The 26,883-nt window shown below is 41.0% G+C and overlaps 1 protein-coding gene across 1 annotated transcript; it reads right to left on the bottom strand.

The window, feature by feature from the left end:
• On the bottom strand, positions 1 to 26,883 carry NR2E1 (nuclear receptor subfamily 2 group E member 1). Its single transcript, XM_040430072.1, has 9 exons — positions 26,859 to 26,883; positions 26,627 to 26,772; positions 11,956 to 12,043; positions 11,287 to 11,522; positions 8,121 to 8,267; positions 6,940 to 7,036; positions 6,430 to 6,579; positions 5,522 to 5,627; positions 1 to 163 (listed from the first exon to the last, which is right to left on the bottom strand). Exons 1-9 carry the CDS (start codon positions 26,881 to 26,883, stop codon positions 1 to 3), a joined length of 1,158 nt encoding a protein of 385 aa, XP_040286006.1.

Here is a 26,883-nt window from a genome sequence, read left to right as displayed (position 1 = left end):
TTAGATATCACTGGATTTATACATATCTGAAAGAAGTCGCGTGATTGGCACATTGCCAATAGTTTTCTTGAAAAAAACTTCTTCTATCGTAGATGGGCCTATAGACCGTAAAGCTGGTAGGAGCAGTAGAAGTTTCCCAAACCGGCAAGGCTGTGTAGGGTATCTGTGAAATACATATAAAAGAAACATAGCTGTGTGAGAAATAACATATACTGTATACATATATATAACTATCTAGCATGAAATTTTCAAGATCTCATCTTGCTCACTGAAAATCTTAAAAACTGTCTACAACGTGTTAAGTCTCCTTACAGGAATGAGCACTGATATACTTGACAAACCCCTGCAACAGTGTGAGCAACACACTTTCAGGATGGTAATATTTCTATTTACTGACTGCAGAGGTATCTCCCAAGGAAGAGAACTATTTTGCCAGTGCCATCTCTTAGAAGTGTCTCCCTATGAGTCAAAATTCAACTTTCCAACAATCCTTGAAATTTGACAATGGAATATATCCAAGCCAGATATCCATTCATAGACAGCTGTTTTGGGGTGCTTGTCCCTCATTAGTACAGAGTAGGATGCTGGCTGGTTGGGTGTGATGCCTTGAATGCGGCTTAGGCAAGGTGCGAATTCTCCCTAAAGAGATCAGTCATACATGGAAACTTACTGGAAGTTCTCAATGGTATGGAGCCTTATTGGCAATGCTCCATGGAAAAAGAATATGCAAAAGAAAGAGAACTATTTCGCCAGTGCTACCACTTGGAAGTGGCTCCCTATGAGTCAAAATTTCCAACAAGCCATGGGATTTGACAAAGACTATAGCCAAGCTTGGCTATATTCCCTTGTGAAATCCCAAGGCTTGTTGTAAAGTCGGATTTTGACCCATAGTGAGCCACTTTCAAGAGGTGCGCTTGCAAAATGGTTCCCTTCCTTGGGAGATACCTCTTTGCATATTTGTTTCCCATGGAGCATTGCCAATAAATGCGTCTAGTAATTCTCTATACAGGACTGTTTTAGTTAAGGAGATTCAGCTCCCTGCCTAAGCCTATTTACTGACTGCAAGTACATATCTTGACTATAGTGAGAAAATAAACAGGAGTCACAGTACTTTTTGGTGTACAATAATCAATAAGCTTTATATATAATCAGAAAACCTCTTTAAGTAGGCAACTCATTTGAAGGAGATTTTAATATCTATAATGTTCTAAATTATTAAAAGATCACTGGGCAAAAATACACAATGTGATACACCACCACCTAAATACACATTGGGGGTATACTGGCAGTAGAAAATCACCAGTAACCCTGGATTTACACCCCCCTAAAGAAGTATCTTATAGTGCTTTACAATTGACCTGCACTGAGTGGGGATTAGGTGGATAGGACATCAGTCACCACATAGGTGGACCTATTCTACATATACTGTGCTAAGAATTATGTTTTGGTTTTCTTTACTGAATACACACTCAGTGGGACACTAATCTCTACATCAGGGTACCCACAGAATACATCACCTATTTTCTGGTTAATTGTCCTTCCCTAGCAACCCAAAAAATAGTAGAAAATTAACATTTATGCAGGTGGGAATATATAGTTGTTCTGTGGGATATGAAATAAAAGTTGTTTATATGTAATATTTCTGGAAGACTCAATAATTACACAGTGGAATGCAGTTGAGGGACATTTCTGCCCCCTCTATCTATGTAATTAGACACCTGGCACATTATTACTATGGCACTTTGTACTTTATACACACAAGCACCTTTATATCAAATTTTAGTTTTTCATAAAAATGCATACAATTCATATTTGTGGCTAAAATTATGACCCAAGCAGAAAACGACACAAAATAGTTCCTAAACATAAAAGTTTAAAATGTGCAAAGTTCCTACATTCCATTTATCTCTATGTCTACATGCACATATCTATGCATCTGCAGACTAGCAGGCTCTATGCTTCAGACTGAATCTGTCAGGGATCTATTCTGACAGCTAGATCTGTAGCCCTTATCTTTGAACTCCTGACAGCTCATAAACACTAATTATAGCTAAATTCTTATCAAACTGATAAGAATATGGCTTGAATGAGTATGTATGATCTTTTCAGGAAAGTACATATAAGGGCTACAGATCAAGCCAAGGGAGAAGTTATCTCATGGATTCAGTTTAAAGCAGTGGGCTAGTCTACACATGCACTGAAAGCTGTAGAAGGAAAACTGTTGAAATTTTTTATAATTAAGTAAGCAAGTCAATAATAAATTATTTTTTAGGTCGAAATGAGTAGAATGAAATGATAAATTATTTTTTAGGTCAAAATGAGTAGAATAGAATAATAAAAAAATGGACAGTGTAAAGGGATTAGTGCAGGGCCTGAGGAGGTAATGATTCAGTCTAAATTGATGGGTGCTCTGGGACTAGTTAAAGTGGGGAAAATACGTATTTGATACACTGGCGATTTTTCCCACCGACAAAGAATGGAGACGGCTGTAATTTTTATCGTAGGTACACTTCAACTGTGAGAGACAGAATCTAAAAAAAAATCCAGAAAATCACATTGTATGATTTTTAAATACTTAGTTAGCATTTTATTGCATGAAAAAAAGAATTTGATACAATAGAAAAACAGAACTTAATATTTGGTACATAAACCTTTGTTTGCAATTACAGAGGTCAGAGGTTTCCTGTAGTTTTTGACCAAGTTTGCACACACTGCAGCAGGGATTTTGACCCACTTCTCATTAAGCACACAGCAGCTCTCACCTTCACCAGTCGAGCACGGATGACGCACCCGAATGCGTAATGGTAAATTCGAAAATATAGGAAATCCAGCTCAAGAAATGGTGGAAAATTCGTAGCTTTATTTTGGCATAAAATCTTCGACAGAAACAGGAATGTTCGGTTACGCGTTTCAGACCACTAACAAATATCGGTCCTTCCTCATGACTCTAGATCTTTCAGGTTTCAGGGCTGCATTGAGTTTCAGCTCACTCCAAAGATTTTCGATTGGGTTCAGGTCTGGAGACTGGCAAGGCATTCCAGGATCTTGAAATGCATCTTAAGGAGCTACTCCTTAGTTGCCCTGGCTGTGTGTTTCTGGTCATTGTCATGCTGGAAGACCCAGCCATGACCCATCTTCAATGCTCTTACTGAGGGAAGGAGGTTGTTGGCCAGAATCTCGCGATACATGGCCCATCCATCCTCCCTTCAATATGGTGCAGTTGTCCTGTCCCCTTTGCAGAAAAGCACTCCCAAAATATGATGTTACCACCCCCATGCTTCACGGTTGGGATGGTGTTCTTGGGGTTGTACTCATCCTTCTTCTTCCTCCAAACACGGCGATTGGAGTTGATACCAAAAAGTTATATTTTGGTCTCATCTGGCCACATGACCTTCTCCCATGCCTCCTCTGGATCATCCAGATGGTCATTAGCGAACTTCAAATGTGACTGGACATGTACTGATGTGAGCAAGGGACCTTGCGTGCACTGTAGGATTTTAATCCATGATGGCGTAGTGTGTTACTAATGGTAATCTTTGAGACTGTGGTCCAAGCTCTCTTCAGGTCATTGATCATGTCCTCCTGTGTAGTTCTGGGCTGATTCCTGATCTTTCTCAGAATCATCCTTACCCCACAAGGTGTGATCTTGCATGAAGCCCCAGACCGAGGAAGATTGACAGTCATCTTGTTTTTTTTCCACTTTCTTATAATTGCACCAACAGTTGTTGCCTTCTCACCAAGCTGCTTGCCTATTGTCTCGTAGCCCAACCCAGCCTTGTGCAGGTCTACAATTTTGTTCCTGGTGTCCTTAGACAGCTCTTTGGTCTTAGCCATGGTGGAGAGGTTGGAGTGTGATTGATTTAGTGTGTGAACAGGTGTCTTTTATACAGGTAATAAGTTCAAACAGGTGCAATTAATACAGGTAATGAGTGCAGAGTAGGAGGGCTTCTTAAAGAAAAACTAACATGTCTGTGAGAGCCAGAATTCTTGCTGTTTGGTAGGTGATGAAATACTTATTGCATGCAATAAAATGAAAATGTATTATTTATAAATCATACAATGTGATTTTCTGGATTTTTTTTTGATTCTGTCTCTCACAGTTGAGGTATACCTACGATAAAAAATTACAGACCTATCCATTCTTTGTAGGTAGGAAAACTTGCAAAATTGCCAGTGTATCAAATACTTATTATCCCCACTGTATTTATTGACTTCATATCCCAGACATTTACCAGCTTCTGGATCGCAATAAGCCACACCAAAAACTTGTACAACACACACAAATATCAATAAAGTTTGTACATTTTAAAGGGGTTTTGCTAGATTCAGAAACTGATGACCTATCCTTAAGATAAGTCATCAATATCAGATCTGCAAGTGTCTGACACCTGGCACCGGTTTGAAAAGACCACACCTTTCCTGAGGATAGGTCATCAATATCTGAATCTCAGAAAACCCTTTTGAAATGTATTAACGTAAGTGATAGTTTGGTGTGGCTTATTTGACATTGATTTTACTTGAGTTATGAAGTCAATAAATGGTCTAACTAACCACAGAGCTCCCACTTCCCCATGCCCTAGCCCAGGTTCATTCACTTTTCCCTTTAGGCTATGCACTAGTCATAACACACTGTATAAGTTTTTATCCAGTGTAATTTTGAGAAATAAAATTTTGTCATTTTCAATAGATTAAAGATCCTGCTTCTGACTTGCAAGTGAATTTTTATGTGACATGTTACCATAAGGGCTTTTAGCAAAAAATGTTAGTTTTTAATTTTATTCTTCATGATCAGTAAAAGTCTTATCTTCATAGAATATGAAATAAATATTTCACAGTATACATTGAATTTGGGTCGGTAGTGAGACTGCTGAAAGTGAAAGCTGCATTCATTTTCAGCTGCTGGCACTCTTAACCCAATTTTTAAAGGCTATCTCTCCCAATGTATAGGATATAATGATATTCTGGCATTGTTTTAATGCTTAGATTGTCAGCTTTGAAACAAGACCAGGCCATATCTTTATCTTTTACAGAGCCCAAAATATGAAGGCTTAATGCACCCCCCGGCTTCAGCTGGCTGTGATCTCAGCCAGCCTGAAGGCCAAGAGAAGAGGCAGTGGAGGAGTTGACAAGTTGCAAGGAGGAAAAAAATGCATCCTTCCTTATTAGAAGGATTATCACTAGAAATAAATCTAATATATTACCCCCACAGATTATGTCATTAGAAAAATAAGAATGCTCTGGGTTTTGGAATAGGCGCATCTTATACAGAGCCTGAGATATGCTTTAAGCAGCCCTGCCCTCCTCACGCTGCTGCCCGAGCTCAGGCAAAACTGTTAGGGAGTTAAACCATGCTTCTCGCTATTTCACACTCCTTACTTCTGAGCCACGCCCCATTGTTTAATGAGTATCTAAAACACATTTTAAATGTGTTGTCAGGCATGTATGCCACTTGAGACAGTATTGGTGTATTTATCTTAGTAAATCTACCCAGTCACTTTTAGCTTGAATGTTATTTAGTCACCTGCTATGTATGTAACTGTTGAGAGTGAGTTGAGCTTCATCTTGCAAGGCTGCAATGGCTGCTGCATTCCTGAAACTTCTCAGTTCAGAGCCGCCATGTGTAGGTACTGAAAGAATAACAATCTATCAATATGCAGTAACATACATGGGATATTGCAAGCTGGTAATTAATATTATCTATATTACAATGTTAATATGACACGTTTATTTAAATTTATACTCATACAGTTAATATGCTCATGTTACAGAAAAAGTTTAATCACATGCACTGAGCTACTACACATCTTTATCATTTTTTTCAAGAATTGGGACAAAAAGCCCAATTAAACGAGTTTGTGGGACTGGACTCTCCAAGGGGAGGAAATGGGATAAAATAATAAAAGATGTAGGAGCCAAGTTCTGGACAGTTGAGACCTCAGTATTCATGAGCTGCTAGCTCCTCCTGCCACCAATTAACAGCTTTCTCCCTATGTTAGTATAGAGAGAAAACTGTCAATCAGCAGCAGGGGAGCCTGCTGCTAATGAATATAAGTATTCTGTACTCGCCTCCTGCTGCAGCTTACACAGAGCTGAAATTGGGGGTCTCTGTCACTACTTTATACTGTCCTCAGGCAGACCAGCATAAACCTGGTGACAGATCCCCTTAAAAATGATTATTTATAAATTACAAACCATATATATGTTTTACTTGCACATAGCTAAGTGTTTATTACAATTTTGATAGCCAACATATAACAAATTATATAAAAATAACATGATCCAATAGACATATTTCTTCTGCGTTACTTATAGTAATATGATTTATTATTTTAAAAAAAGTAGGATGCAGTTGCTTATTTTATTTTTATTTTACTTTAAGTGCACTTTTACATGTTCAATCTAGTTATATGCAGACTATTAGCCACGTACCAGCCTTAAAAGTGACAATGCATTTGAGGCAGGCAAACTCTGTCGCGTCTAGTCGAAGCTGTCGAAATCTCGCCACCACTTCCTGCAACGCCTGAATTTCAGCTATGATTTTACTCAACTTCTGTGAATCTGTGTTATCGTTGTTCATTCCTGAAATCAAAACATATCTAAAATGTATAGTTTTACATTTCTAATCCCCTCTAAATCTCTTCCACTTAACGTGTATCTGTCAGCCGGGTATAAACTATTTCGGTGTCGATTTTTATGAAAATGATAATAAAGTACTCCTTTGGGCGATAACAAACACAGTGATTAGCATTTCAATGATGATACAAGCAGTTATGAATACAACAAGACAACACTATTTGCATTTAAATATAGATTTATAAATGACAGGTATGGTCTATTGTTCACATGGAATTTGTTATTCTTCACATGTTGTTCATATTCCCGGCAATGTATTTTAATGTTAATTTTTACAACAAAGTCATTAAATTGAGCAGTCCTTACCAGATACAGCCAGTAGCGTGCTAGCATCAACCGGGATGGCCCATTGTGCTATTCCCAGAACAAATAGCTCTCTCCACGCATCTTCCAGGAGCATCAGCTGCCACACAATATATGAATGATAGGTTTAGAAGTACATCAGCCATGCATACCACTCTTATTTTAGGATCCCTTTGCTTGCTCTTTACAACTCTTTAGAGCTGAATATTTTACCTCAATTATGTTTTGTTAATGATACCGAGAATGCACTGCGCTGTGCAGCTCAGGCAAGAAGATGTCTTTAATAGTTCCTCTCCAAACTAAATTGCCTTTAAACTACAAATTTTCTCATATAATGAAACAAATACTCAGCATAGAAAGAACAACACTGTCTATATAGAACTTTTATACGAGAGATAATATGCAGCACAATTAAATGTTAAAATTTGGGGAATGAAATAAAGCATTATATTAGGAATCAGTAAAATGAAATCAGCAATATTTAGTTTTTGGTTGGGTGTTCAGATAAATGGTCAAAACACAAGTAAAAAAAAAGAAAAGTGAAAACCGATTAAATTACCACTAGTTATATAATGCTAAATCTTCTGAGATACTAATGGAAGTTCATGTAGTTCCTTAAACTGTTACAAGTTAAGCCAAATTCATGCATCTAATTTGCAATGTAATTTGCATTTTTTTCCCCTCAAATACATTTTTGCAACAAATCATAGAAAAAGGATAAAACTTTGATCTGCAATGGATGTTTGAATCTGGTCTTAAGATACATATAATGGCATTTTGATTTTTTTAAGTAACTCTGTAGTGTATTTTACATTTGGAAATTTTATATTTTTTTCTATAGTAATTTGTTTTGTTATTATCCTCCTTGCTGAAATATCTTACAGAAAGAACTCTTAAAATACCATCTGCTCATACATTACAATCAAAACTTCGGTGGCATCCCAATATGTAAATTATATTAGTAGTAGTAGTATGGTCTAATTAATCTGGCTTTAAATATATTGATATATATCTGTGTTTTATTGAATTTCTACCTATAAGCAAACTTTCTATATGGGATTCTAGCCTTAGAATTTAGTCTAAGTAAATTGCATAGTAATGAAGGGCATATTAATCATAAGCAAAGAAAGTGAGATAGAAAAATAAAGACAATGCAAATAGGTCTGTAAAGATTTAATGCTTACCTGATCTTGTAAAGACAAAGTGGAAAAAGCGGGCACACTCTTTGCCCATTTAATACTCATAAAAAGAAGCCGTGCTGCAGATTCACATACTGATTCTGTGGCCACTTCATAGAGGTACAGGGGAGCTCCATTCACTTCGTGAGGATACTAGAAAGAAGGAAATTGTTTTAAGTCTGATTATATATTGTAATTATACTATTACTATATTTCAACCTCAGGCCTATGTGACTGGTATAAATCATAAATCCTAAGTGCTAAATCTGACTGCACTGAAATTAATATTTAATACATAAGTAAGATTAATCATATATGAACAGCTGGAAGTAAAAAAAAAGTGTTGTTTTTTTAAAATATCTGCCCAATACCCCTGATGAAGCCACATACCTGGTGAAACATGTTTGGGGGCAGGATCTAAGTTTTAGAAGACAACTCTTCATAGGAAACTGTAGGATCAGTGACAGTAACTAACCAAAATACAGAGCAAGGATAGGCAGGAATTGGGGAAGTGCCCATCCCTTACAACCTTCTCCTGCAGTACAATATGGAATACTAAAGAAGCTCTTGCTCATAGCACTGTATTATAATTATGCACTTCAGCTATTCTCATTTTATATAATAAGCAACTAATAAAAGTTAAGTTTTAATCATTAGTATCTGGGGCAAGTAGGGTACATAAATGCCAGCAAGGCAATAATTAATTGAATATACACAAGTATTACCTGCCCCCAGATAGGGTCAAATTGATCCTGTTTTTTTATTTTTTTATATAACAGGTTAAAATATTATTTGCTCTCTCGCATTATTATTCTTATTTCTTGCAGTAAGATATTGCCTCTGTTGATGCCCCTCGTCCACAATCTCCCACAACCAGTGGCCATGCTGAATAAACAACCAATGCAGATTCAGGGTTCTCTCATTTGCAATGCAAACTCAACTGATTAATATTTATAAGGATCCATTCACACGTCCGCAAATGGGTCTGCATCCGTTCCGCAATATCGGGAACGGGTGCAGACCCATTCCTTCTCAATGAGGCTGAACGGGATGCGGAGAGCACACTATGCCCCGAACTTCCGGGACGCGGCTCCGCAAAAAAAAAAAAAATGTCCTATTCTTGTCCGCAATAGCAGCCAAGAATAGGAAGTTCTATGGGGGCTGCCGTCCGGGTGTATTGCGGATCCGCAATACACCACGGACGTGTGAATGGGATCCTTAATGAGTTTGATGGAGTAATTAATGAATTAGTACAATGGGAAATTCCTGTTATCACCAGAGTTTTCCTTTAAACAGGGACTGTCACCTCTCCTGACAGTAATAGTAAATATTTGTATTCCATGTAAAATAACAATTCTGGAGCATTTATCCTTATAACGCCATCCCTCAATTATTCCTACTAGATGTTTATGAATAAATGCTCAACTGGGTGTTACCAGTTGAAGGAGTCCAATCAGTGCAGACAATGTCAGACTGTGCAGGGACACACTACTCTTTGGTAACACCCAGTTGTACATTTATTCATGTACTTTTAGAAGGTATAATAGAGCAATGGTGCGACAGTTATGTAAAAAGAGGCTCCAAATTGTTATTGCACGAAAAATACAATAATTTACTTAAATAGATATGTCAAGAGAGATGACAGGTCCTCTTTAACTTTATATGGCCTGTCAGTACTCTGGTTAGAGGGTTTCCACTGATTCTAGGTAACGTGACTGTGCAGTCACCTGTATAGCAATATCACCAAACTACATCTTGTCATTCTAAGAATCAGTGTCCAAGCATACAGATAGGACTGGGTATGCATCTCCCCAGTCCGATTCCTGATGTCTGGGTGGTAGTAGAAGACTGTACTACTGGATACTTCCTGGACACTATAGTAATTTATGACATTTCTCTGCCAAACAATTCATGTCAGCTGCCATAAAGCACGCGCACCCTGCTGTACTGTTTATACAGGTAACACAGGAAGGAAGTGTGCGTCTTAAATATGGCCGCCTGAGGGGAGGTTTTTAAATATAAAACTAAATAGCTACAAAATTGAAACACAAGAACAAATATTATTTATATTCTACAGACTTAAATCTATTGAATGAATCTATATCAATGACCACGAGACATTTATTTTGATAATGAGATCATAAAACAATTATGCATGTAATTATGCATGGAGACACATTGATCTGCATTGGAGCTGTAAACACAAAATAGTACATACATTTAATTAAGTCCATTTGCTAACTCCTATTTTTTCCTGGTTTAATAATAATTGAAAGCGTGAAGCGTTGAAACATCTCAATTTAATAAGCAAACTGCTTCAGGGCCACTAAACCTTTTTTTGTACATTTACCGGTTACTTTCCTTCAGGCCCAGTAGCACATTGCAGTTTTATTAATATTTTGTTGACAGTAGCAAAAGTGGAATTTAAATGGTGGAAAGTGTCATTTAAAGCTTGATACTTTTGTTTTAGCCAAAACCCAAGAAAAAAACCTTGCAACAAGAAAGAAGAATATAAACTGAACCAAGACAAAACTGATTTATCGCTTTAAAGCCACGCCTGGCATTAAGGTGGCTGATGCCACTGACAAAGCATGGATGCCGGCAGTTGTTCTGAATAAGCAGAGTCCCTAAATTCTATAAAGTAGGAACTGCTGAAAAATGTAAATACATACAAATACAACATAAAGTTAGAAAAGAAAGCGTGAACACGTCATGGTCACCACGTGATAGCAGTACTGTGGATGATATTAATTAATGAACAGAAATGTCTCCACAATACTCTACTGTTCATGTGCTGGACAAAAAAAAAACTGTGTAGCATAAAAACATAGATACTGTATGATAATATGTAAAATGTAAGACCAAAAGCCACAAAAAAGGCATTGTTCAGGATTAGAAAAACATGGCTGCAAAAATATGCTAAACTTGCCAACACGTTATGTGTGGTATTGCAGCTCAGCCCTATTTGTTTAGATGGAGCTTAGCTGCAAGACTACACACAAACGAGGACAGCTATGGTCCTGTTTCTGGACAGAAGCAGCCATGTTTTTCTAATCCTGGACAAGCCCTTTAAAAATGCCAAGAAAAACCCAGAAAGGTGGTATACCAGAAACATTCCTAGAAAGTATAAACCATCAATTTACGCTATTGCGAAATAAGGCTACAATCTTACCTTTGGGGTTGGCTGAGCTAGTCCAATTAAGGTCTGTCTCTCAGGGGTGCTTGATACAGCCGCTAACTCTAGATTATGAGGCTCCAGTTGACTAACAGTAGTGAAAAAGGTAGGTGTTGGCAAAGCTGCTGATGGAAAGTGAGGAGTAGATCCATTGACATCCTTATGTCCTCTGAAATACAGAGCCACTTGCTTTCTTATGGTGGATGTTCTTGGTCCTCTTTCATGTTGAACAGCTGAAATCAATCCAGTAATCATCTTAGTACTAATCAAACTCATTTGGTAAATTGATGCAAAGAGCAGGCTCTTAGAAACTTCAGTTCATTAAAAGGTTAAAATCATGAAAATCTTCCCTCATACTGTGTCCTTGAGAGAACATTTCTTCCTTATCATTTCCTTTTTTTTCTCTAAATAACGGCATTAATCTATATTTTACCAGAGCAACGTCAATCATTTTTAATGTAGGCTTCTATTCTTAAGCATAATGCTTTTGATTTTGCTTATGTAAAAAGATACCAGTGACTGTCTCGCTGATTGCTAAGAAAATCTTATAATTGGATTTTTTTTCTTTTTGTTATATGAGCGACAATAGATGATTGTATATTTAGGCCAGAAATGATCACATTTCCTATTAATGGGAACCAGACGTTTAGTGTGTGTTTTAATTACCATCTTTATTCATGTTGACTTCCAAACACTTCTTGAGACGACATGCTCGACATTGATTTCTATGTGTTTTGTCCACTGGACACCCACCCTGTACAGAAATAAAAGAGGTTATGTCTATGTATTGAGGAAAACCACAGCTTTTCATAGTTTAATTTTGATAAATTAACATTTCATTTGATTACCGTACTTCGGTGACCTAAATTGGGATTTTTGTGACTGATACATGTGCAAATTAACATTTCACATACTAATATATATATATATTGTGAGAAGGTACCTGGAATCATCGTGGATGGAAGGTATGTGTCACCGAGGTTCCTGGCCTCGGTGAAGTAAGAGTCGATATTTTATGTTTCAGCAGCAGCTATTGCTAATTAATACCTAGAGATTTAGCATGGCTGTTATAGCTGATCCGGGACGGCTCTTACTGGGAGTAGTCAAAGTGCTGGGTGGGTGACTACTCCCCATGTTCCAAGCTAAGGTTTTGCCAGGCATAAAAACCAGCCAGCACTGCCAGATGTGTGGATTCACCTCCCTCTGACAGTGGAGCTCAGGAGTCTGTGTGCTTTGAACTGAGGGCTGTGCTGGGATGTGAGGTTTGAGCCGGGCTGGAGGACTCAGGCCCCTCTAAAGGCGAACAGTCCGCCTATGGACTTGATAAGGCTGAACACCTAACAGGGTGTGAATTACCACCCATGAGAAAAGGTGACTTTTATTGTTTATGGACTTTCCTTGTGTGTGAACAAACACCAAGCCACCTGCGTTTTGTGATACACCTTATCTGCATTTTGTTATACACCAATGCGTGAATAAACACTGCTGTTTGATTTAAGAACTGTGTACTTTGCCTCTATACTGCATCCACTAATCCTAACTACCAGAGCAAATCCCCACAATTGGTGGAGGATGTGGGCAAACGCAGTGAAGCTGGCGTGAACGCTGATATATTTTTGGAGGCGGTTTTGAAGGCCCTTATGGAGGCTAATTTTCAGCAGCAAGAGACTAACCTGCACCAACGGGAGGCTAATAAGCAGCAGTAAGAGACCAACCAGTTGCTGCTACAACACTTGATAGCTTTGCAGACAGCAGGAGCAACCCCAAGCGTCCACAATGCCCGGAAAGCAGTCCGCGCAGCAATCCCTAAGATAACACTCGCAGACGACATCGAAACCTAACTGGCAATGTACAAGAAAGAGGCCACCAGGGAAAAACTGCCCTGAGACCAGTGGGCTGAGGTCGTCGCTCCTTTCCTAGCATCAGAGTCCCAACGGATGTATTTCAACTTGCCAGACGATCAAGCGGCCGACTACCCGAAGGTAAAGGGTGAGATTTTGACAAGACTGGGGTGAATGTGTTGGTACGGGCCTAGCGGGTACATCAGTGGTGGTTTAAGCTGGCTGAGCCCGCGAGACCCCAGTATTATGACTTACTCCACCTTTTGCAAAAGTGGCTACAGCCTGATGTGCTGAGTCCTATGGCTATGCTGGATTGACTATTGGCTGACATATTCTGGAGGGAACTGCCACCCCCTCTCCAGCACAGGATTGGCCAGGTATCTCCTGGAAATGCCCTGGAAATGGTGGACCTGGTGGAACGCTATGAGGCCACCAAGAATCTCAAGGGGGGTTCTTTTGGGAGGAGGGCAACGAAACTCCAGAACTCCCCACCTTAGGCCCACCGGTATGAGCCAATGAAACCCCCCGGGAGGTTCCCCCTATGGGCCGGACCCAGTTAATCTGCTGGTGGTGTCAGGAACCTGGCCACTCCAGGGCTGAGTGTTCTCATTGGGTTGAGCCCATAGACACTAATTGTGGTTACCGACAATCTAGCCGTAACCACTAATTGTGGTTACCGCTATATGCTGGGAAACTGTGTGTCACAGGTACCCCGAAGGCTCTAGACCACTTGTGCCAGGTGGGAGTGGGAGACAATCAAGCGGATGCGCTGCTGGACTCAGGGGGCTTGGTGACCCTGGTAAAGGCTACCCTGGTGCGGTCCGCTGAGTATACTGGCCGGAAAGTTGGGGTGATGTGCATTCATTGAGACTTGAAAGACTACTCCACCGCGCTGGTGTCTCTAACCACAGTGGCCGGCAGGTGGACCCATGAAGTGGCAGTCGCCACAAATCTCCACTATGAACTCATAATAGATTTCCCTGCCCTATGGCCGGTTGTGATTGTTAAGGATACCCCTGAGAAAGGAATAAGCCCAGGAGATTGGCCTTGTTCAGGGGGACGGCCAGAACCCTTAGGCCGAAGGGCCAGCAGTAGGGGTGACTGTCACTTTGGTGGAAGAGGGGGAGACAACCCCGTGTAGGGTAATGGTGGGAGAAGTGAAGGAGTTGCCACTGGGTCCTGGGTTGGCAGACCTCAACGTCTCCGTGGAGAATTTTGGTACAGCCCAACGCCGAGACCCAACCCTATCCTGGGCCTGAAAGAACGTGGTAATACTTGGTGTACCCCAACAACCTGGGGCCGAGTCGATGTTTCCCTGTTTTGTGGTCCACCAGAATATACTATATCGGGTAAACCAGCTACAGGGTGAACCTGTTGAACAGTTGGTGGTGCCCGGGGCCTATCGAAAACTCGTGTTAGAGTTAGCCCACCAACATGTTCTCGGGGGTCATCTGGGACTGCAGAAGACACATGACCGGCTACTACAACAGTTTTACTGGCCCAGTGTGTTTAGGGAGGTGGACCAATTCTGTAAGTCTTGCCCGACCTGCCAGGCAACTAGCCCCCAGCACCTTTTCTGCAGTCCCTTGGTACCTCTCCCGATCATCGAGGTACCATTTGAGCAAATCGCTATGGACCTCATAGGCCCAGAACCGAAGTCCGCTTTGAGGACACCAACACATCTTGGTCGTCCTAGACTATGCCACTCGGTACCCGGAGGCAGTGCCACTGCGACAGACATCGGCCAAACTCATAGTAAAAGAGTTAATGGAGATGTTTTCCTGAGTGGGGATCCCCAAAGAGGTTCTGACTGACCAGGGGACTCCTTTTATGTCCAAGGTCATGCGGGAGCTCTGTAAGTTGCTGAATATCAAACAGATACGGACATCCGTCTATCACCCGCAAACTGGCGGCCTAGTAGAAAGGTTTAATCAAACGTTAAAAACTATGTTACTATGAATAGTAGCTAAGGATGGAAAGGACTGGGTCCTCCCTCTGCCCTATCTTATGTTCGCAGTGCGAGAAGTGCCCAGGCCTCTACTGGGTTCTCGCCCTTCTAACTACTATATGGCAGACATCCACGTGGTCTGTTGGATATAGCCAAAGAGGTGTGGGAGCAACAACCCACACCATATAAAAGTGTTGTTGAATACGTCACCCAGATGCAGGAACGTATGGAAACCGTGTTGAAGCTGGTAAAGGAACATATGGAGGCAGCTCAGCGAGCTCAAAGTTGGGTGTATAATCGGCAGGATTAGGTTCGGATCTTTAACCCGGGAGATCGGGTTTTGGTTCTGGTACCAACAGTGGAAAGCAAGTTACTGGCTAGGTAGCAGGGACCCTATGAGGTACTCGAAAAGGTTGGAGAAGTAAACTACAAGGTACACCAGCCAGGAAGGTGGAAGCCGGAGCAGGTGTACTATGTGAATTTACTCAAACCATGGAAGGATAGGGAGACCACTACAGACGATAGCCCGCGGCCGTCTTTTCTAGGGGGAGAGTTTCCGGCCCCTAAGACTGATGTAAGGGAAGCGGTTGCCACAGTAAAGATTGCTGACAGCCTCTCCTCTAAACAGACTCAGGAGGCCAGGGAGTTCATCAGCAGGAACACAGATGTGTTCTCAGACCTCCCTGGATGTACTTCCATAATCCAGCATGACGTTGTCACTGAGCCTCAGGCCAAAATCCGGTTCAAACCATACCGGGTACCCGAGGCTCGGCGAAAGGCCATCTCTGAGGAAGTACAACTAATGTTGCAACTAGAAGTCATCGAGGAGTCTAGAAGTGAGTGGGCCAGCCCTATAGTACTGATAACCAAACCGGACGGGACGTTGCAGTTTTGTAACGATTTTCAAAAATTAAACGAGGTATCTACGTTCGACGCGTATCCCATGCCCCGGGTAGACGAGCTGATTGAGAGGATAGGACAAGCCTAGTATTTTTCTGTTTTGGACCTCACCAAAGGGTACTCCCTTAACGGAGGCTGCCAAAGAGAAAACGGCCTTCATCACACCGGAGGGCTGTATCAGTATAAGGTGTTACCATTTGGTCTGCATGACACCCGACTTCACTAGGGAGTTCCTGGTACAGACAGATGCCTCCAAAGTAGGCCTCGGTGCTGAACTCTCTCAGGAAGTCAACGGGGAGGAGCATCCTGTTTTCTCTTTAGGCCCCAAGCTCACCCCAGCCAAAACCAGGTATAGCATAGTGGAGAGAGAGTTCCTGGCTATCAAGTGGGCACTCGAATCTCTCCTCTACTTTTTGTTGGGGAGAAAGTTCCGCCTGGTAACTGACCACTCCCCTCTCAAGTGGATGAGCCAGGCCAAAGAGAGAAATTTTCAGAGTCACCAGGTGGCTCCTGTCCTTACAGAACTTTATGTTCTCTGTGGAACACAGGGCAGGCCGGTTGCAGGGAAACACGGATGCCCTGTCCCGGATATACTGTATGGCAGGTGTTCACCCCCTCAGGGTTGAACAAAGGGGGGGGTATGTAAGAAGGTACCTGGAATCATCGTGGATGGAAGGTATGTGTCACTGAGGTTCCTGGCCTCGGTGAAGTAAGAGCCGATGTTTTATGTTTCAGCAGCAGCTATTGCTAATTGACGCCTAAAGATTTAGCATGGCTGTTATAGCTGATCCGGGACGGCTGTTATAGCTGATCCGGGACGGCTCTTACTGGGAGTAGTCAAAGTGCTGGGTGGGTGACTACTCCCCATGTTCTAGGCTGGTTTTGCCAGGCATAAAAAACTGTCAGCACTGCCAGGTGTGTGGATTTACCTCCCTCTGACAGTGGAGCTCAGGAGTCTGTGTGCTGTGAACTTAGGGCTGTGCTGGGATTTGAGCTTTGAACTGGGCTGGAGGACTTAGGCCCCTCTAAAGGTGAACAGGCCGCCTATGGACTTGATGAGGCTGATCGGCTAACAGGGTGTGAATTAACACCCATGAGAAAAGGTGACTTTTATTGTTTATGGACTTTCCTTGTGTGTGAACAAACACCAAGCCACCTGCGTTTTGTGATACACCTTATCTGCATTTTGCTATACAAAAATGTGTGAATAAACACTGCTGTTTGATCAAGAACTGTCTACTTTGCCTCTATACTGCATCCGCTAGTCCTACTTACCAGAGCGTATCCCCACAATATATATAAATATATATATATATTGTAGGAGAGTACCTGGGGTGGTGGTAGACAGGAGGTACGTGCCACCAGGGGTCCTGGCCCCGATGGAGTAAGAGCCGGAAAAGTGCATTTTGCAGCGGTTATGCTGTTAACACAGCGGATCCGGGCCGGCTCTTATTGGGAGCAGGCAGATATGCGGGCGGGTGCCTGTCTCCCCACGGTCCAGGCCAGATTTTGCAGGGAAGGGTTAAAACCCGACCAGCAACAAGGGTGTGGTGAGCAATGTGGAGCTTCTATGTGCTCTGGCTGTGAGAGTAAGAAGTGGAGGTGAGCTGGGCTGTGTGCTGAGGCCTGTAAAGAAGTGTGCCGGAACCTGCAGCTGAAGCCAGGAGGGATCCGTGTCCTGTGGCTAGAAGCAGGACCCATGGACTTACTTCACCAAGGAGAAAAAGGTGACATTACTCCTGGTTTTAAATAGACTTTTCTTTATGTGACTGAAACAGGCCTCAAGTAGCCTGCAGCAGGGACTTGCTGTGTTTGAACTATTATTTTGCTGTGGTGTGTGACCACCCTCCCTATGAACTGCACCGTCTTTCACTTGTATGCACCGTGTGAATAAACAAACCATTGTGTTTTACACCAAGACCGGTCTGTGTTGCCTCTATACTGCACTCGCTACCACTGCCTACCAGAGCGGATCCCCACAATATATATAATATATATATATATATATATATATATATATATATATATTATATTATATTTTACTGTCAAATGATGCAGTTATTCCGGCTTTAAGGCAAAAGTGGATATTATAGGCAAGGTCGATATTAACAAGGGGAAAAAAGTAACTGGTAGAGCACTCTGAGGTAGTACGGTGACAATTATCAATCTTATACAGCATATAATTGACCAAGTAGTGTACATTTTTATTATACAGGTCTTATTTGTACAGGGGACAGGTTTTTACAAAATAACCCATTTCTATATTATGGACAAATAAAGAAGGGCCTCCACAGTTTTTCAATGTATAAAAGGGTTTTGAGGGATTGTCCTACCATTACATTTTTATTTACTCAGATCAGGCAAGATAACACCATTTCAATTGGAATCCTAAAAAAAATGCTTGTGGGTCTACATGCTGTTATTCAACCTTCACTTAAGAGGTTGTGGATGGTAAAACTGAGCTACTGAGCATGTGTGACCAGCAGCATTCTATACATTAGTTGGACATTCTAAGTGAAATTTTTAAAGAATACAGGGGGTGCCATAACAGCAATACTTTTTTAAATTTTTTAAATGTTTGCCTTTGAAAATATATTTTTGCCAGACCAAATATAGAAATGTAATATTTATTAATGGGACAACCCCTTTAAAAATGCTTACATTTAGAAAGAAAATGGGTAGTCAATGGTCTTTTTTATCTCTGCACCTGTCACTCTTCTAAATAGTTATATTATTGTAGACAATACAACAATTTTAATTTACAGGATCAAAAACAATATTTTTACTAGTCATGACTTAATCCATTTTATGGTCTGCAAAATACAGATGTGGTCCAGTTTTCGCAAGACCCACTGTATAAAAAAAGCCTATTGTTGTCCGCAAAATCGCCAAGAATAGGACAGGTTTTTTAATTTGGGGCCTGTCCGCATGGAGGCAGACAGCACATGGGTGATGTTGGTGTGCTGTTCATTTTTTTTTTTTTGTGGAACCATAAAAATGAATTGATCTGTGTGCGATCCGTAAAAAATATAAATCCAAAATGGACCAAAAATGCGGTCGTGTGAATGAGGCCTAAGTGAGGCCTTCCACGCACAGTTGATCAGCTGAGTACTGATAAGGTGGCCCCATTTAACATCATGCTTCACAAAGCTGCTCGGCAAGAAAGCCATACTCCAGTGCTGCAAAATTCTTTTCGTTATATATATGGAGTTTGTGTATTTTCTCTTTTATGTGCACCTTTTTAATGAATGTATGTGTCTGAAAATGTGTATAAACCTGTAATTTATAAAACAAAATGCAGAAAATAACTCATTATAGTTCTTCTTAGTGTCAATCCGCTAGTCCTATTATATAGCCACTTGTGAAAATGAATAGTTGACAATTATATCATGCTGGTTTTCTTTCACTATTTATTACATCCAGTGTGGCTGTAACATGAGAGTAAAATATCACATTTACAGCGAGGCAAAAACCACCGCTCTCAGGATATGTATCACATAGCTTATAGCATGCAGCAAAAGAACAGCACAGTGAGGTCATTTCTCAATGTCTTGAGATATTGAAAAGCAAAGAACACTTCTATTTTTATTTTTTTTCATTCATTGTTTATCCTAGCTTTAGCTTTATGTCTTCTATAGTTATCCTTTCTGACTGGTGAAATTACAATCTGATTATATGGCTTCTTTGAATGCAGTGATAAGCCATAAGTTTTTTTTTTTGTATGCCATGGGAAAGTCTAAACCTGGCTTAGGTAAAACAAGTAGGTGATATCAAAATATTCTACCCCCACCACAAATGGAAAAAAACAGGATTACACAAGAGCAAATGAAAGTTTTTCCATTCTGTAGTTTATGATGAAATGCAGAGGGTTTACTGCTAGATTGGCTTCTAAGCATATTTTATAGAAAGAGCCTTTTATTTTTTTCATAGGATGAGGTCCAAATCACGAGCTGCTATATACAGCATATTATACGGTAAGTATGTGGAAATGGATAAGCATAAGGAACAAGGGCTTTAGAAATAATTAATGACTTAAATAAGGGGGATAACTATAATTCATAGGGCCCCATAGTGAAACAAGATGGGCCCCCCACCACCTAGTGTAAGAAAATTAAAATAGCAGCCTAAGAAGCCATAATTAAAGGGAACCTGTCACCAGGATTTTGTGCATAGAGCTGAGGACATGGGTTGCTAGATGACCGCTAGCAGATCCGCAATATCCAGTCCCCATAGCTCTGTGTGCTTTTATTGTACAAAAACCGATTTGATACATATGCAAATTAACCTGAGATGTGTCCTGTCCCTGACTCATCTCACGTACAGGACTCATCTCAGGTTAATTTGCATATTTATCATATTGTTTTTTTTCCACAATAAAAGCACACAGAGCTATGGGGACTGTATATTGCGGATGTGCTAGCGGCCATCTAGCAAACCATGTCCTCAGCTCTATACACAAAATCCCGGTGACAGGTTCCCTTTAAAGGTATGTATAATAGCACAATATATCAGATAACCCACATTATAGCAAAAAGCCACTGTGTTGTTATTCCCCACAAGTATAAAGTTCTTGCACCTGATTGGGCCCCCAACCAGGGACCAATTGCAAGTGTTATGGCTATAGTTACATCCATGGCTTAAATGTTAAATACAGGCTCTCTTTTATGCTTGGTTTTGCCCATTACATCTCTAAACTTACAACCTTGTTTCTTTGGTCTTATTTCTTGCTAGATTTTTCTTCATGTACTTTTGCGCCTTTCTATTTTCTATCAACTTCCATTGTCTGTGGAGGTTCTCATTCATCCATATCATAGTATATCAGTAGTAATAAATCAGAGCAACTGGACTTGTAGTTTCCCTTCAAGACGTCTCGATAGTCATCCGACTGTCTTTTTTCATTAGAAATTTCGCAATTTTTATTGAGAAAGCCAGTGAGATGACCAGCAAAATGTCTTGAAGGGAACCTACAACGAGTCCAGTTGCTCTTACTTATTACTACTTATACAACTTATACAACTTCCGTTGCTTCTGTTTCATGAACAATCAACATTAGTATGTACATTTTTTTAATAATGCAGGCAAGAGTTATACTTAAAATATCTGGGGAACATTAGCCTTAAAAGGCAGTGGTGTAACTAGAGATGACTGGGCCCAGGGGCGGATTGGCCATAGACCTTACAGGGAAATTTCCTGGTGGGCCGATGCCTGGGCCCTCCTCACCGCCAGCCAGTGGAAGTTTTTGGGGATGCATTTTGTGCTGCTGGCAATATTTTGTGATGTACTGTGGTATTTGGCTATGTTTGGGTGGCATAATGTGCCACAATATGGTATTGCTGGCCCTGCCTTCCATCAATTTGGACAAAACTACAAAACAGGGCCACTTTTAGTATTTTTACCAGGGCCACTTTAAGTTCCCAGTCCGCCCCTGACTGGGCCCCACTGCAAATTTTTGAATGGGCCACCCCTTCCCGAGCAACTTCTTTCTCCTGTGCAACCGCACTCCTGTGGCTAGCCAAGATCATTCTCTCAGACCAAGCCCAAGCAGCTGTTCCGTCCATTTCCTATATATATACAGTATACTGTATGTCATGTCATTGTATAAAATGCTATTGTATAATACTGCTGAGGGGGTCTTGACAATAAAAAAAAGTAGTAAATAGTCCTCCTTCTGGAGGGTCCCTTCTGAGTTCAGTCCCCGTAGCAGCTGCTTCCCCTGCTTCTACTATGGCTACACCTCTGTTTAAAGAGGTTTTCCCACAACTGACATTCCTCCCCTATCCACAGGATAGGTATGTGCCCAATTGCTGAGTTTCCCATGATCACTAGATGTCACGATCCCTCCCGTGACAGAGGTTAGAAGATCTGAGAGACTTGCATCACGTGAGGTTATCTGACAGCCTCTCGGTTTTCACTTTGCAGTGTTGTTGTTGGTATGACCACACCTCTTGTTTCAGGTGTAGCTTGTGGTCATTACTATTCCTCTATTTAGTCTGGACTCACACTTCTTACCATGTGGTTGATATTATCGGCCTGAAGTTGGAAGAGCTGGTGTGTTGTCCTCTTCTGAGTTCCTGCTCTTCCATTTTCTATTGAAGATAAGTGTACTCCCCTTTGTATTTTGTTTTCCCCTTTTGCTCATTGTTTCCTAGGCCTCAGGGAGACACTGGTTCATTCATCAGGGAAGGAACCGTGGTCTCAGACCCTGTCACTACGCCTAGGGATTTTCAGGGTTTCTAGGGCCTAGGTATCCGGTGTGTGAATATTCCAACCTTTAGGGTCTGTTCATACTGACAGGAGTCAGGGCTAGGTTTAGGGTTTCCTAGGTGGTGACCTTTTCCTTTCCCTAGCCGTGGGGCCTAGTTTCAGGTTATTTTCCTTCTGTTGTCATTCTGGTGTTCCTCCCCTCCCCCTACATTGTGACACTTGAATGGAGGTCCTGATCCTCCTTCCCCTTTTCTCCTCAGTGAATGACCCTAATGAGGAGGAACTTGAAGTCATTGGTGGTGGGGTATGCAGCATTCCACTCCATTAGTCTGTGGTACTTCATTGGCCCACAGATATTTAGAGGGAGCAGCCCCATGCATCATGCTGCCTATAGGTGCTTCATGCTGTATATAGCTAATACAAACAATTTACAGTATGGACACTTGGTATTAACAGCACAGAACTCTTTTAGCATTGCTTAGTGCAGATATGCAGCCAAACTCCACCCATCTAGCAACATAAAAATTTAAACTGTTGTTTCAGATTATTTCTAATATAGTGTGGGGACCGATATGTTAAACATTTTTGTAATATAATTTATTACAGAAAGTACTACACAACAAGGTCTGCAGCCAGTATGGTCAAACGTGACCGGAATACTCAATAATTCAATACAACAACAACCAAGAGAGTATATATAATTCCTTGAATATAAAATATATATTTATTAGTAATTTTTAAAAGAGTGTACAAAACAACATAAAGTACGAGTTTCCAAAGTTATGGTACCACATCTATGGCGCCCAATTAATTGTGCAATTAAACCACATGCGTCATGGATCAGTATGAAAGGGAAACACAATGTGCGTGACTAAAAGAACTGCAGGATATAGTAATCCTTGCTAAATTAAAGCGCACATGTGTCCATATACCTATATCGTCACCACACAGGTATTGACAGACCTTACATGTTGTCTATCTTCATGCATTAGTCACTTTATATTTATTTAGATAGGTATATGAACACATGTGCGCTTTAATTTAGCAAGGATTACTATATCCTGCAGTTCTTTTAGTCACGCACATTGTGTTTCCCTTTCATACTGATCCATGACGCATGTGGTTTAATTGCACAAGTAATTGGGCGCCATAGATGTGGTACCATAACTTTGGAAACTCGTACTTTATGTTGTTTATGACAGTGTTTTGTACACTCTTTTAAAAATTACTAATAAATATATATTTTATATTCAAGGAATTATATATACTCTCTTGGTTATTTATTACAGAAAGATGTGTAGATGTGTAAAGAGTCTTCTTAGCAAAGTGCTAACTGAGCATTGGCAAGGAGAGTCTGTCTTCAGCCTTCTACTGAGCGCTGAGGATGCCTGTATGCAAGAAGTCTGATAGGCAGGGTGATGAGCAATGATAATTAGGACATATATATGTAACGGTGAGGGGAGAAAGAGACCGCAGGGCAGGGTTCAAATACGGTACAGCAGATGAGGAGGCTGAAGCAGATACCGGCTTTATTAAATAACAAAATATAACGGCCAGAAAATGAGATTAACAGTATTGTGTCGATACACCAGGGGCGCAATTGACAAATGACAGGAACAATGTTAACAAGTTTACACAAGTTTACAGGAAGGGTAACTGAAACGTGATATACCAAATGCACTCCCACCAGCAAGCACATAGAAATACAGGCTACTCTCCTCTACTATATTCCTGTCTGACCCCCGCTAACCGGGGCACGTTTTTACAACGCTCTGACTAAAGAAGCCTGCTCTATGCCCTACCAAAGATTAGCACCGGTGCACACTCACAGTTCTGTATGTAGCTGGGCAGAGATCTGTTGTGTCACATTCTCCCACAAGGTAGCTGCTTGTCTTGGCCTGGTACGTGGAGGCAGGTGTCGTCTGGCTTCTGATACGGTCGCTTTCTTGTCCCAACGCGTTGCCTTTTCCTCTTTCTCTAGATTGCAGGTGCAGGCATCCATGCCAGTTCAGCTCTGCCGGGAGTCCCCTTCCTCTGACACGGTCCCGCTAATCTATAGCACGTTAGCCAGGCCCCGCGTCCTGTCACTAATCTCTGAATTGGACAATATCACTCCTCTCAGAGCCACTTTATAGTCTCTGTTGCTCTGTCTAACACCAGTCAGTTTCTCAGCTCACCACCAGCCCGGAAGACACACCCAACCCAGACAAAAAAAAAAAAAAGGGAACTTTTTAGCTCCTCCTACATCCTCTGGGACAAACAAACTTCATTTTTTCACTCAAAGACACAGCGGCATCTAGTGGCTGAAAGAAGGCATCACAGTCTGTGTGAAACATTGTCATTAGAAATGCCAGCGCAATGTAACTTGTTCATTCTAGAGGCTGGCCCCTACATATACATAGTCAGGAACTGGGGTAGTGACCAGAAGCAGACTGGGAGCCTCTGTATGGTACACACTGGCGTCTTCAGCTCTCAGTAGAATTGAAGACTGACTCTCCTTAGGATCTGTCGCTTAGAGCTTTGCTAAGAAGACTCTTTACACCCTTTTTTCCAGGACAAAGAAACATATTTTCCTTATAAAATACATTACAGAAACATTTTACATCCCTGTCTCTAACATAAATCGAAACGACAGTTACACTTTAGGTAGTAGTTTTTCTTAACTTCACTTAGAACAAAGGTTCAGTTTACTGCTCTAGCTCTTAAAGAGGACATGTAAGGTCCCCTGACATGTCTGTTCTACTTGCATTCCCCATGCAATAACAATTCTGGTGCATCAATTCTTATGACCCTATAATGTGCCATTCCTTTATTATTCCTGCTATAAGTTATGAGTGAAATACTAGCAATTTGCAATGAAGGTCCAGATGGGTGTTAGCAGTTGAGTGTATTTTCTTGCACAGTCTGACACTAGCAGCACTGACTGGATAGTGTCAGACTGAGCAGGGACCCCCCTTCCCCCCCAACTAATAACACCCATGGATCTTCACTGCTTGTAATTCATTCAGAATTTCTAACAGGAATAATAAAGGAATGGCATGACACACAGTCATAAGAATAGCTAAAACAAACATGTCAGGAGAGATCATAGGTACTTTTTAAAGTCCCTGGCTAAGGGCTCATGCACACGGCCGTAAGTGTTTTACGTGCTGCAAATTGTGGATCTGCTAAACACAGACCCCGACCGAGTGCATGCCACCATTTATTTATTAACTTCTGTAAAAATGTCCTCTCCTTGTCTGCAAAACAGACATGTTCTATTTTTATTTTTTGTGGGGCCACGGAATGGACAATCCACATCTTTATAGCCCCATGGAAATGAAACTACTGTCATGTGCATGATCCCTAAGGCTGTGTGTTTTGCTTATGTCCCTTGCTACTCAGCATTCAGGACACATGCCGAACCCAAGTCTTCCCTTAAGTATATACCTGATTTATTAATGTGAACTACAGCTTTCTGCATTCACCATATTTTTGAGGATTCTAGACATGCATATGTATACATGTGTATAATTATATATATATATATATATATATATATATATATATATATATATATATAATTGTTATATGATATATATGATTTTATAGTGTACTGATGTGGAGGTTCACTGGAAATGAAAATTGTTACAATTTGTAGCAGCCAATCAAAATTCTGTTGCATTATAAAAAAGCTGAGCTGCATATAGATTTCAACTAGGGTTGAATTGATGCTAATGAGTGAATTTATCTCATTAGCAAGAGTTCTTCACCTTTGAGGGGCTGTCCCCACATATGAAGAAGTGCCCACCTGCCTGTTGATTGACAGGGCCAGACATCTAGCCTGGCCCTGAAAATCTTGGCCCTGCACTACTGCTCTGAGTAGTAGTGAAGGTACAGACGCTAAAATTTGGCTTCAGGAACAGCGACTGCGCTAGCACCACTACACTTCTGGGTAGTGGCGCATGAACAGATGCTGCTCCCAAAGTTGAATCTGAGCTTTTGAGGTACAGGGCCTTGATAGTCAGGCACAGGCTAGATGTCTGGCCCAGGCAATCAACAGGCAGGTGGGCGCTTCTTCATCTCAGGAGATGGCCCCTCATAGGTGAAGAACTCTTGCTAATGAGATGAATTGACTGGTTAGAATTTCCACATCTTTACTGCGTTGTTTCCCACTTACATGTATCAAGAATATCTTTCAACATTTCAGTTCTGCGCTATTATGGCTGCAATGAATATCCACACCTGTATTCGCTCACTAATGAAAGAACAAGCACTTCCATGAGCATTCATCTCAAAAAGCTGATAATTCAGTGACACTCAAGGACTCGGTTACAATGCATTTCTTGTGCGGTATGTAAAACAATACAATACAGTTTAACATAGGATCATTATTATAGATTACTAAGTAGATGTTATATGTTACTATTATACAATGGTGGTATGAAAACACCACGGTACTAACCTGATTGCCGGATTTGCACACGTAAGTCCTGTTCCTCCGAATGCTTCTCTTGAAGAATCCTGAGCACCCATCACATGCATAAACTCCATAATGTTTACCCGAACTGCGATCACCACATACTTTACAAGGAATATCCAAGATCCGACCTGTAATGAAAGTAAGCATTAATTGCCATGGTCACCCAGCGCAGTTTTTCTTCTTTAAACTAGATTTTTATACATGATCATCTCACTCTTCAGATTATTCTGGCCGACCAT

This window comes from Bufo bufo, chromosome 4 (assembly GCF_905171765.1).
Source record: "Bufo bufo chromosome 4, aBufBuf1.1, whole genome shotgun sequence".
In the NCBI taxonomy this organism is placed as follows: Eukaryota; Metazoa; Chordata; class Amphibia; order Anura; family Bufonidae; genus Bufo; species Bufo bufo.
Note: the sequence above shows the minus strand (reverse complement) of the source record. Positions and strands in the feature narration are given on the sequence as shown.

Excerpts from the sequence above, each read along its gene's own strand:
- NR2E1 (XM_040430072.1), bottom strand. The coding sequence starts at position 26,883 with ATGGTCGGCCAGAATAATCTGAAGA. Across the intron at positions 26,773-26,858 it reads CGGCCAGAATAATCTGAAGA|GTCGGATCTTGGATATTCCT; the intron begins GTGAGATGATCA and ends CTTTCATTACAG. Across the intron at positions 6,580-6,939 it reads CACGCTACTGGCTGTATCTG|GAATGAACAACGATAACACA; the intron begins GTAAGGACTGCT and ends TTTTGATTTCAG.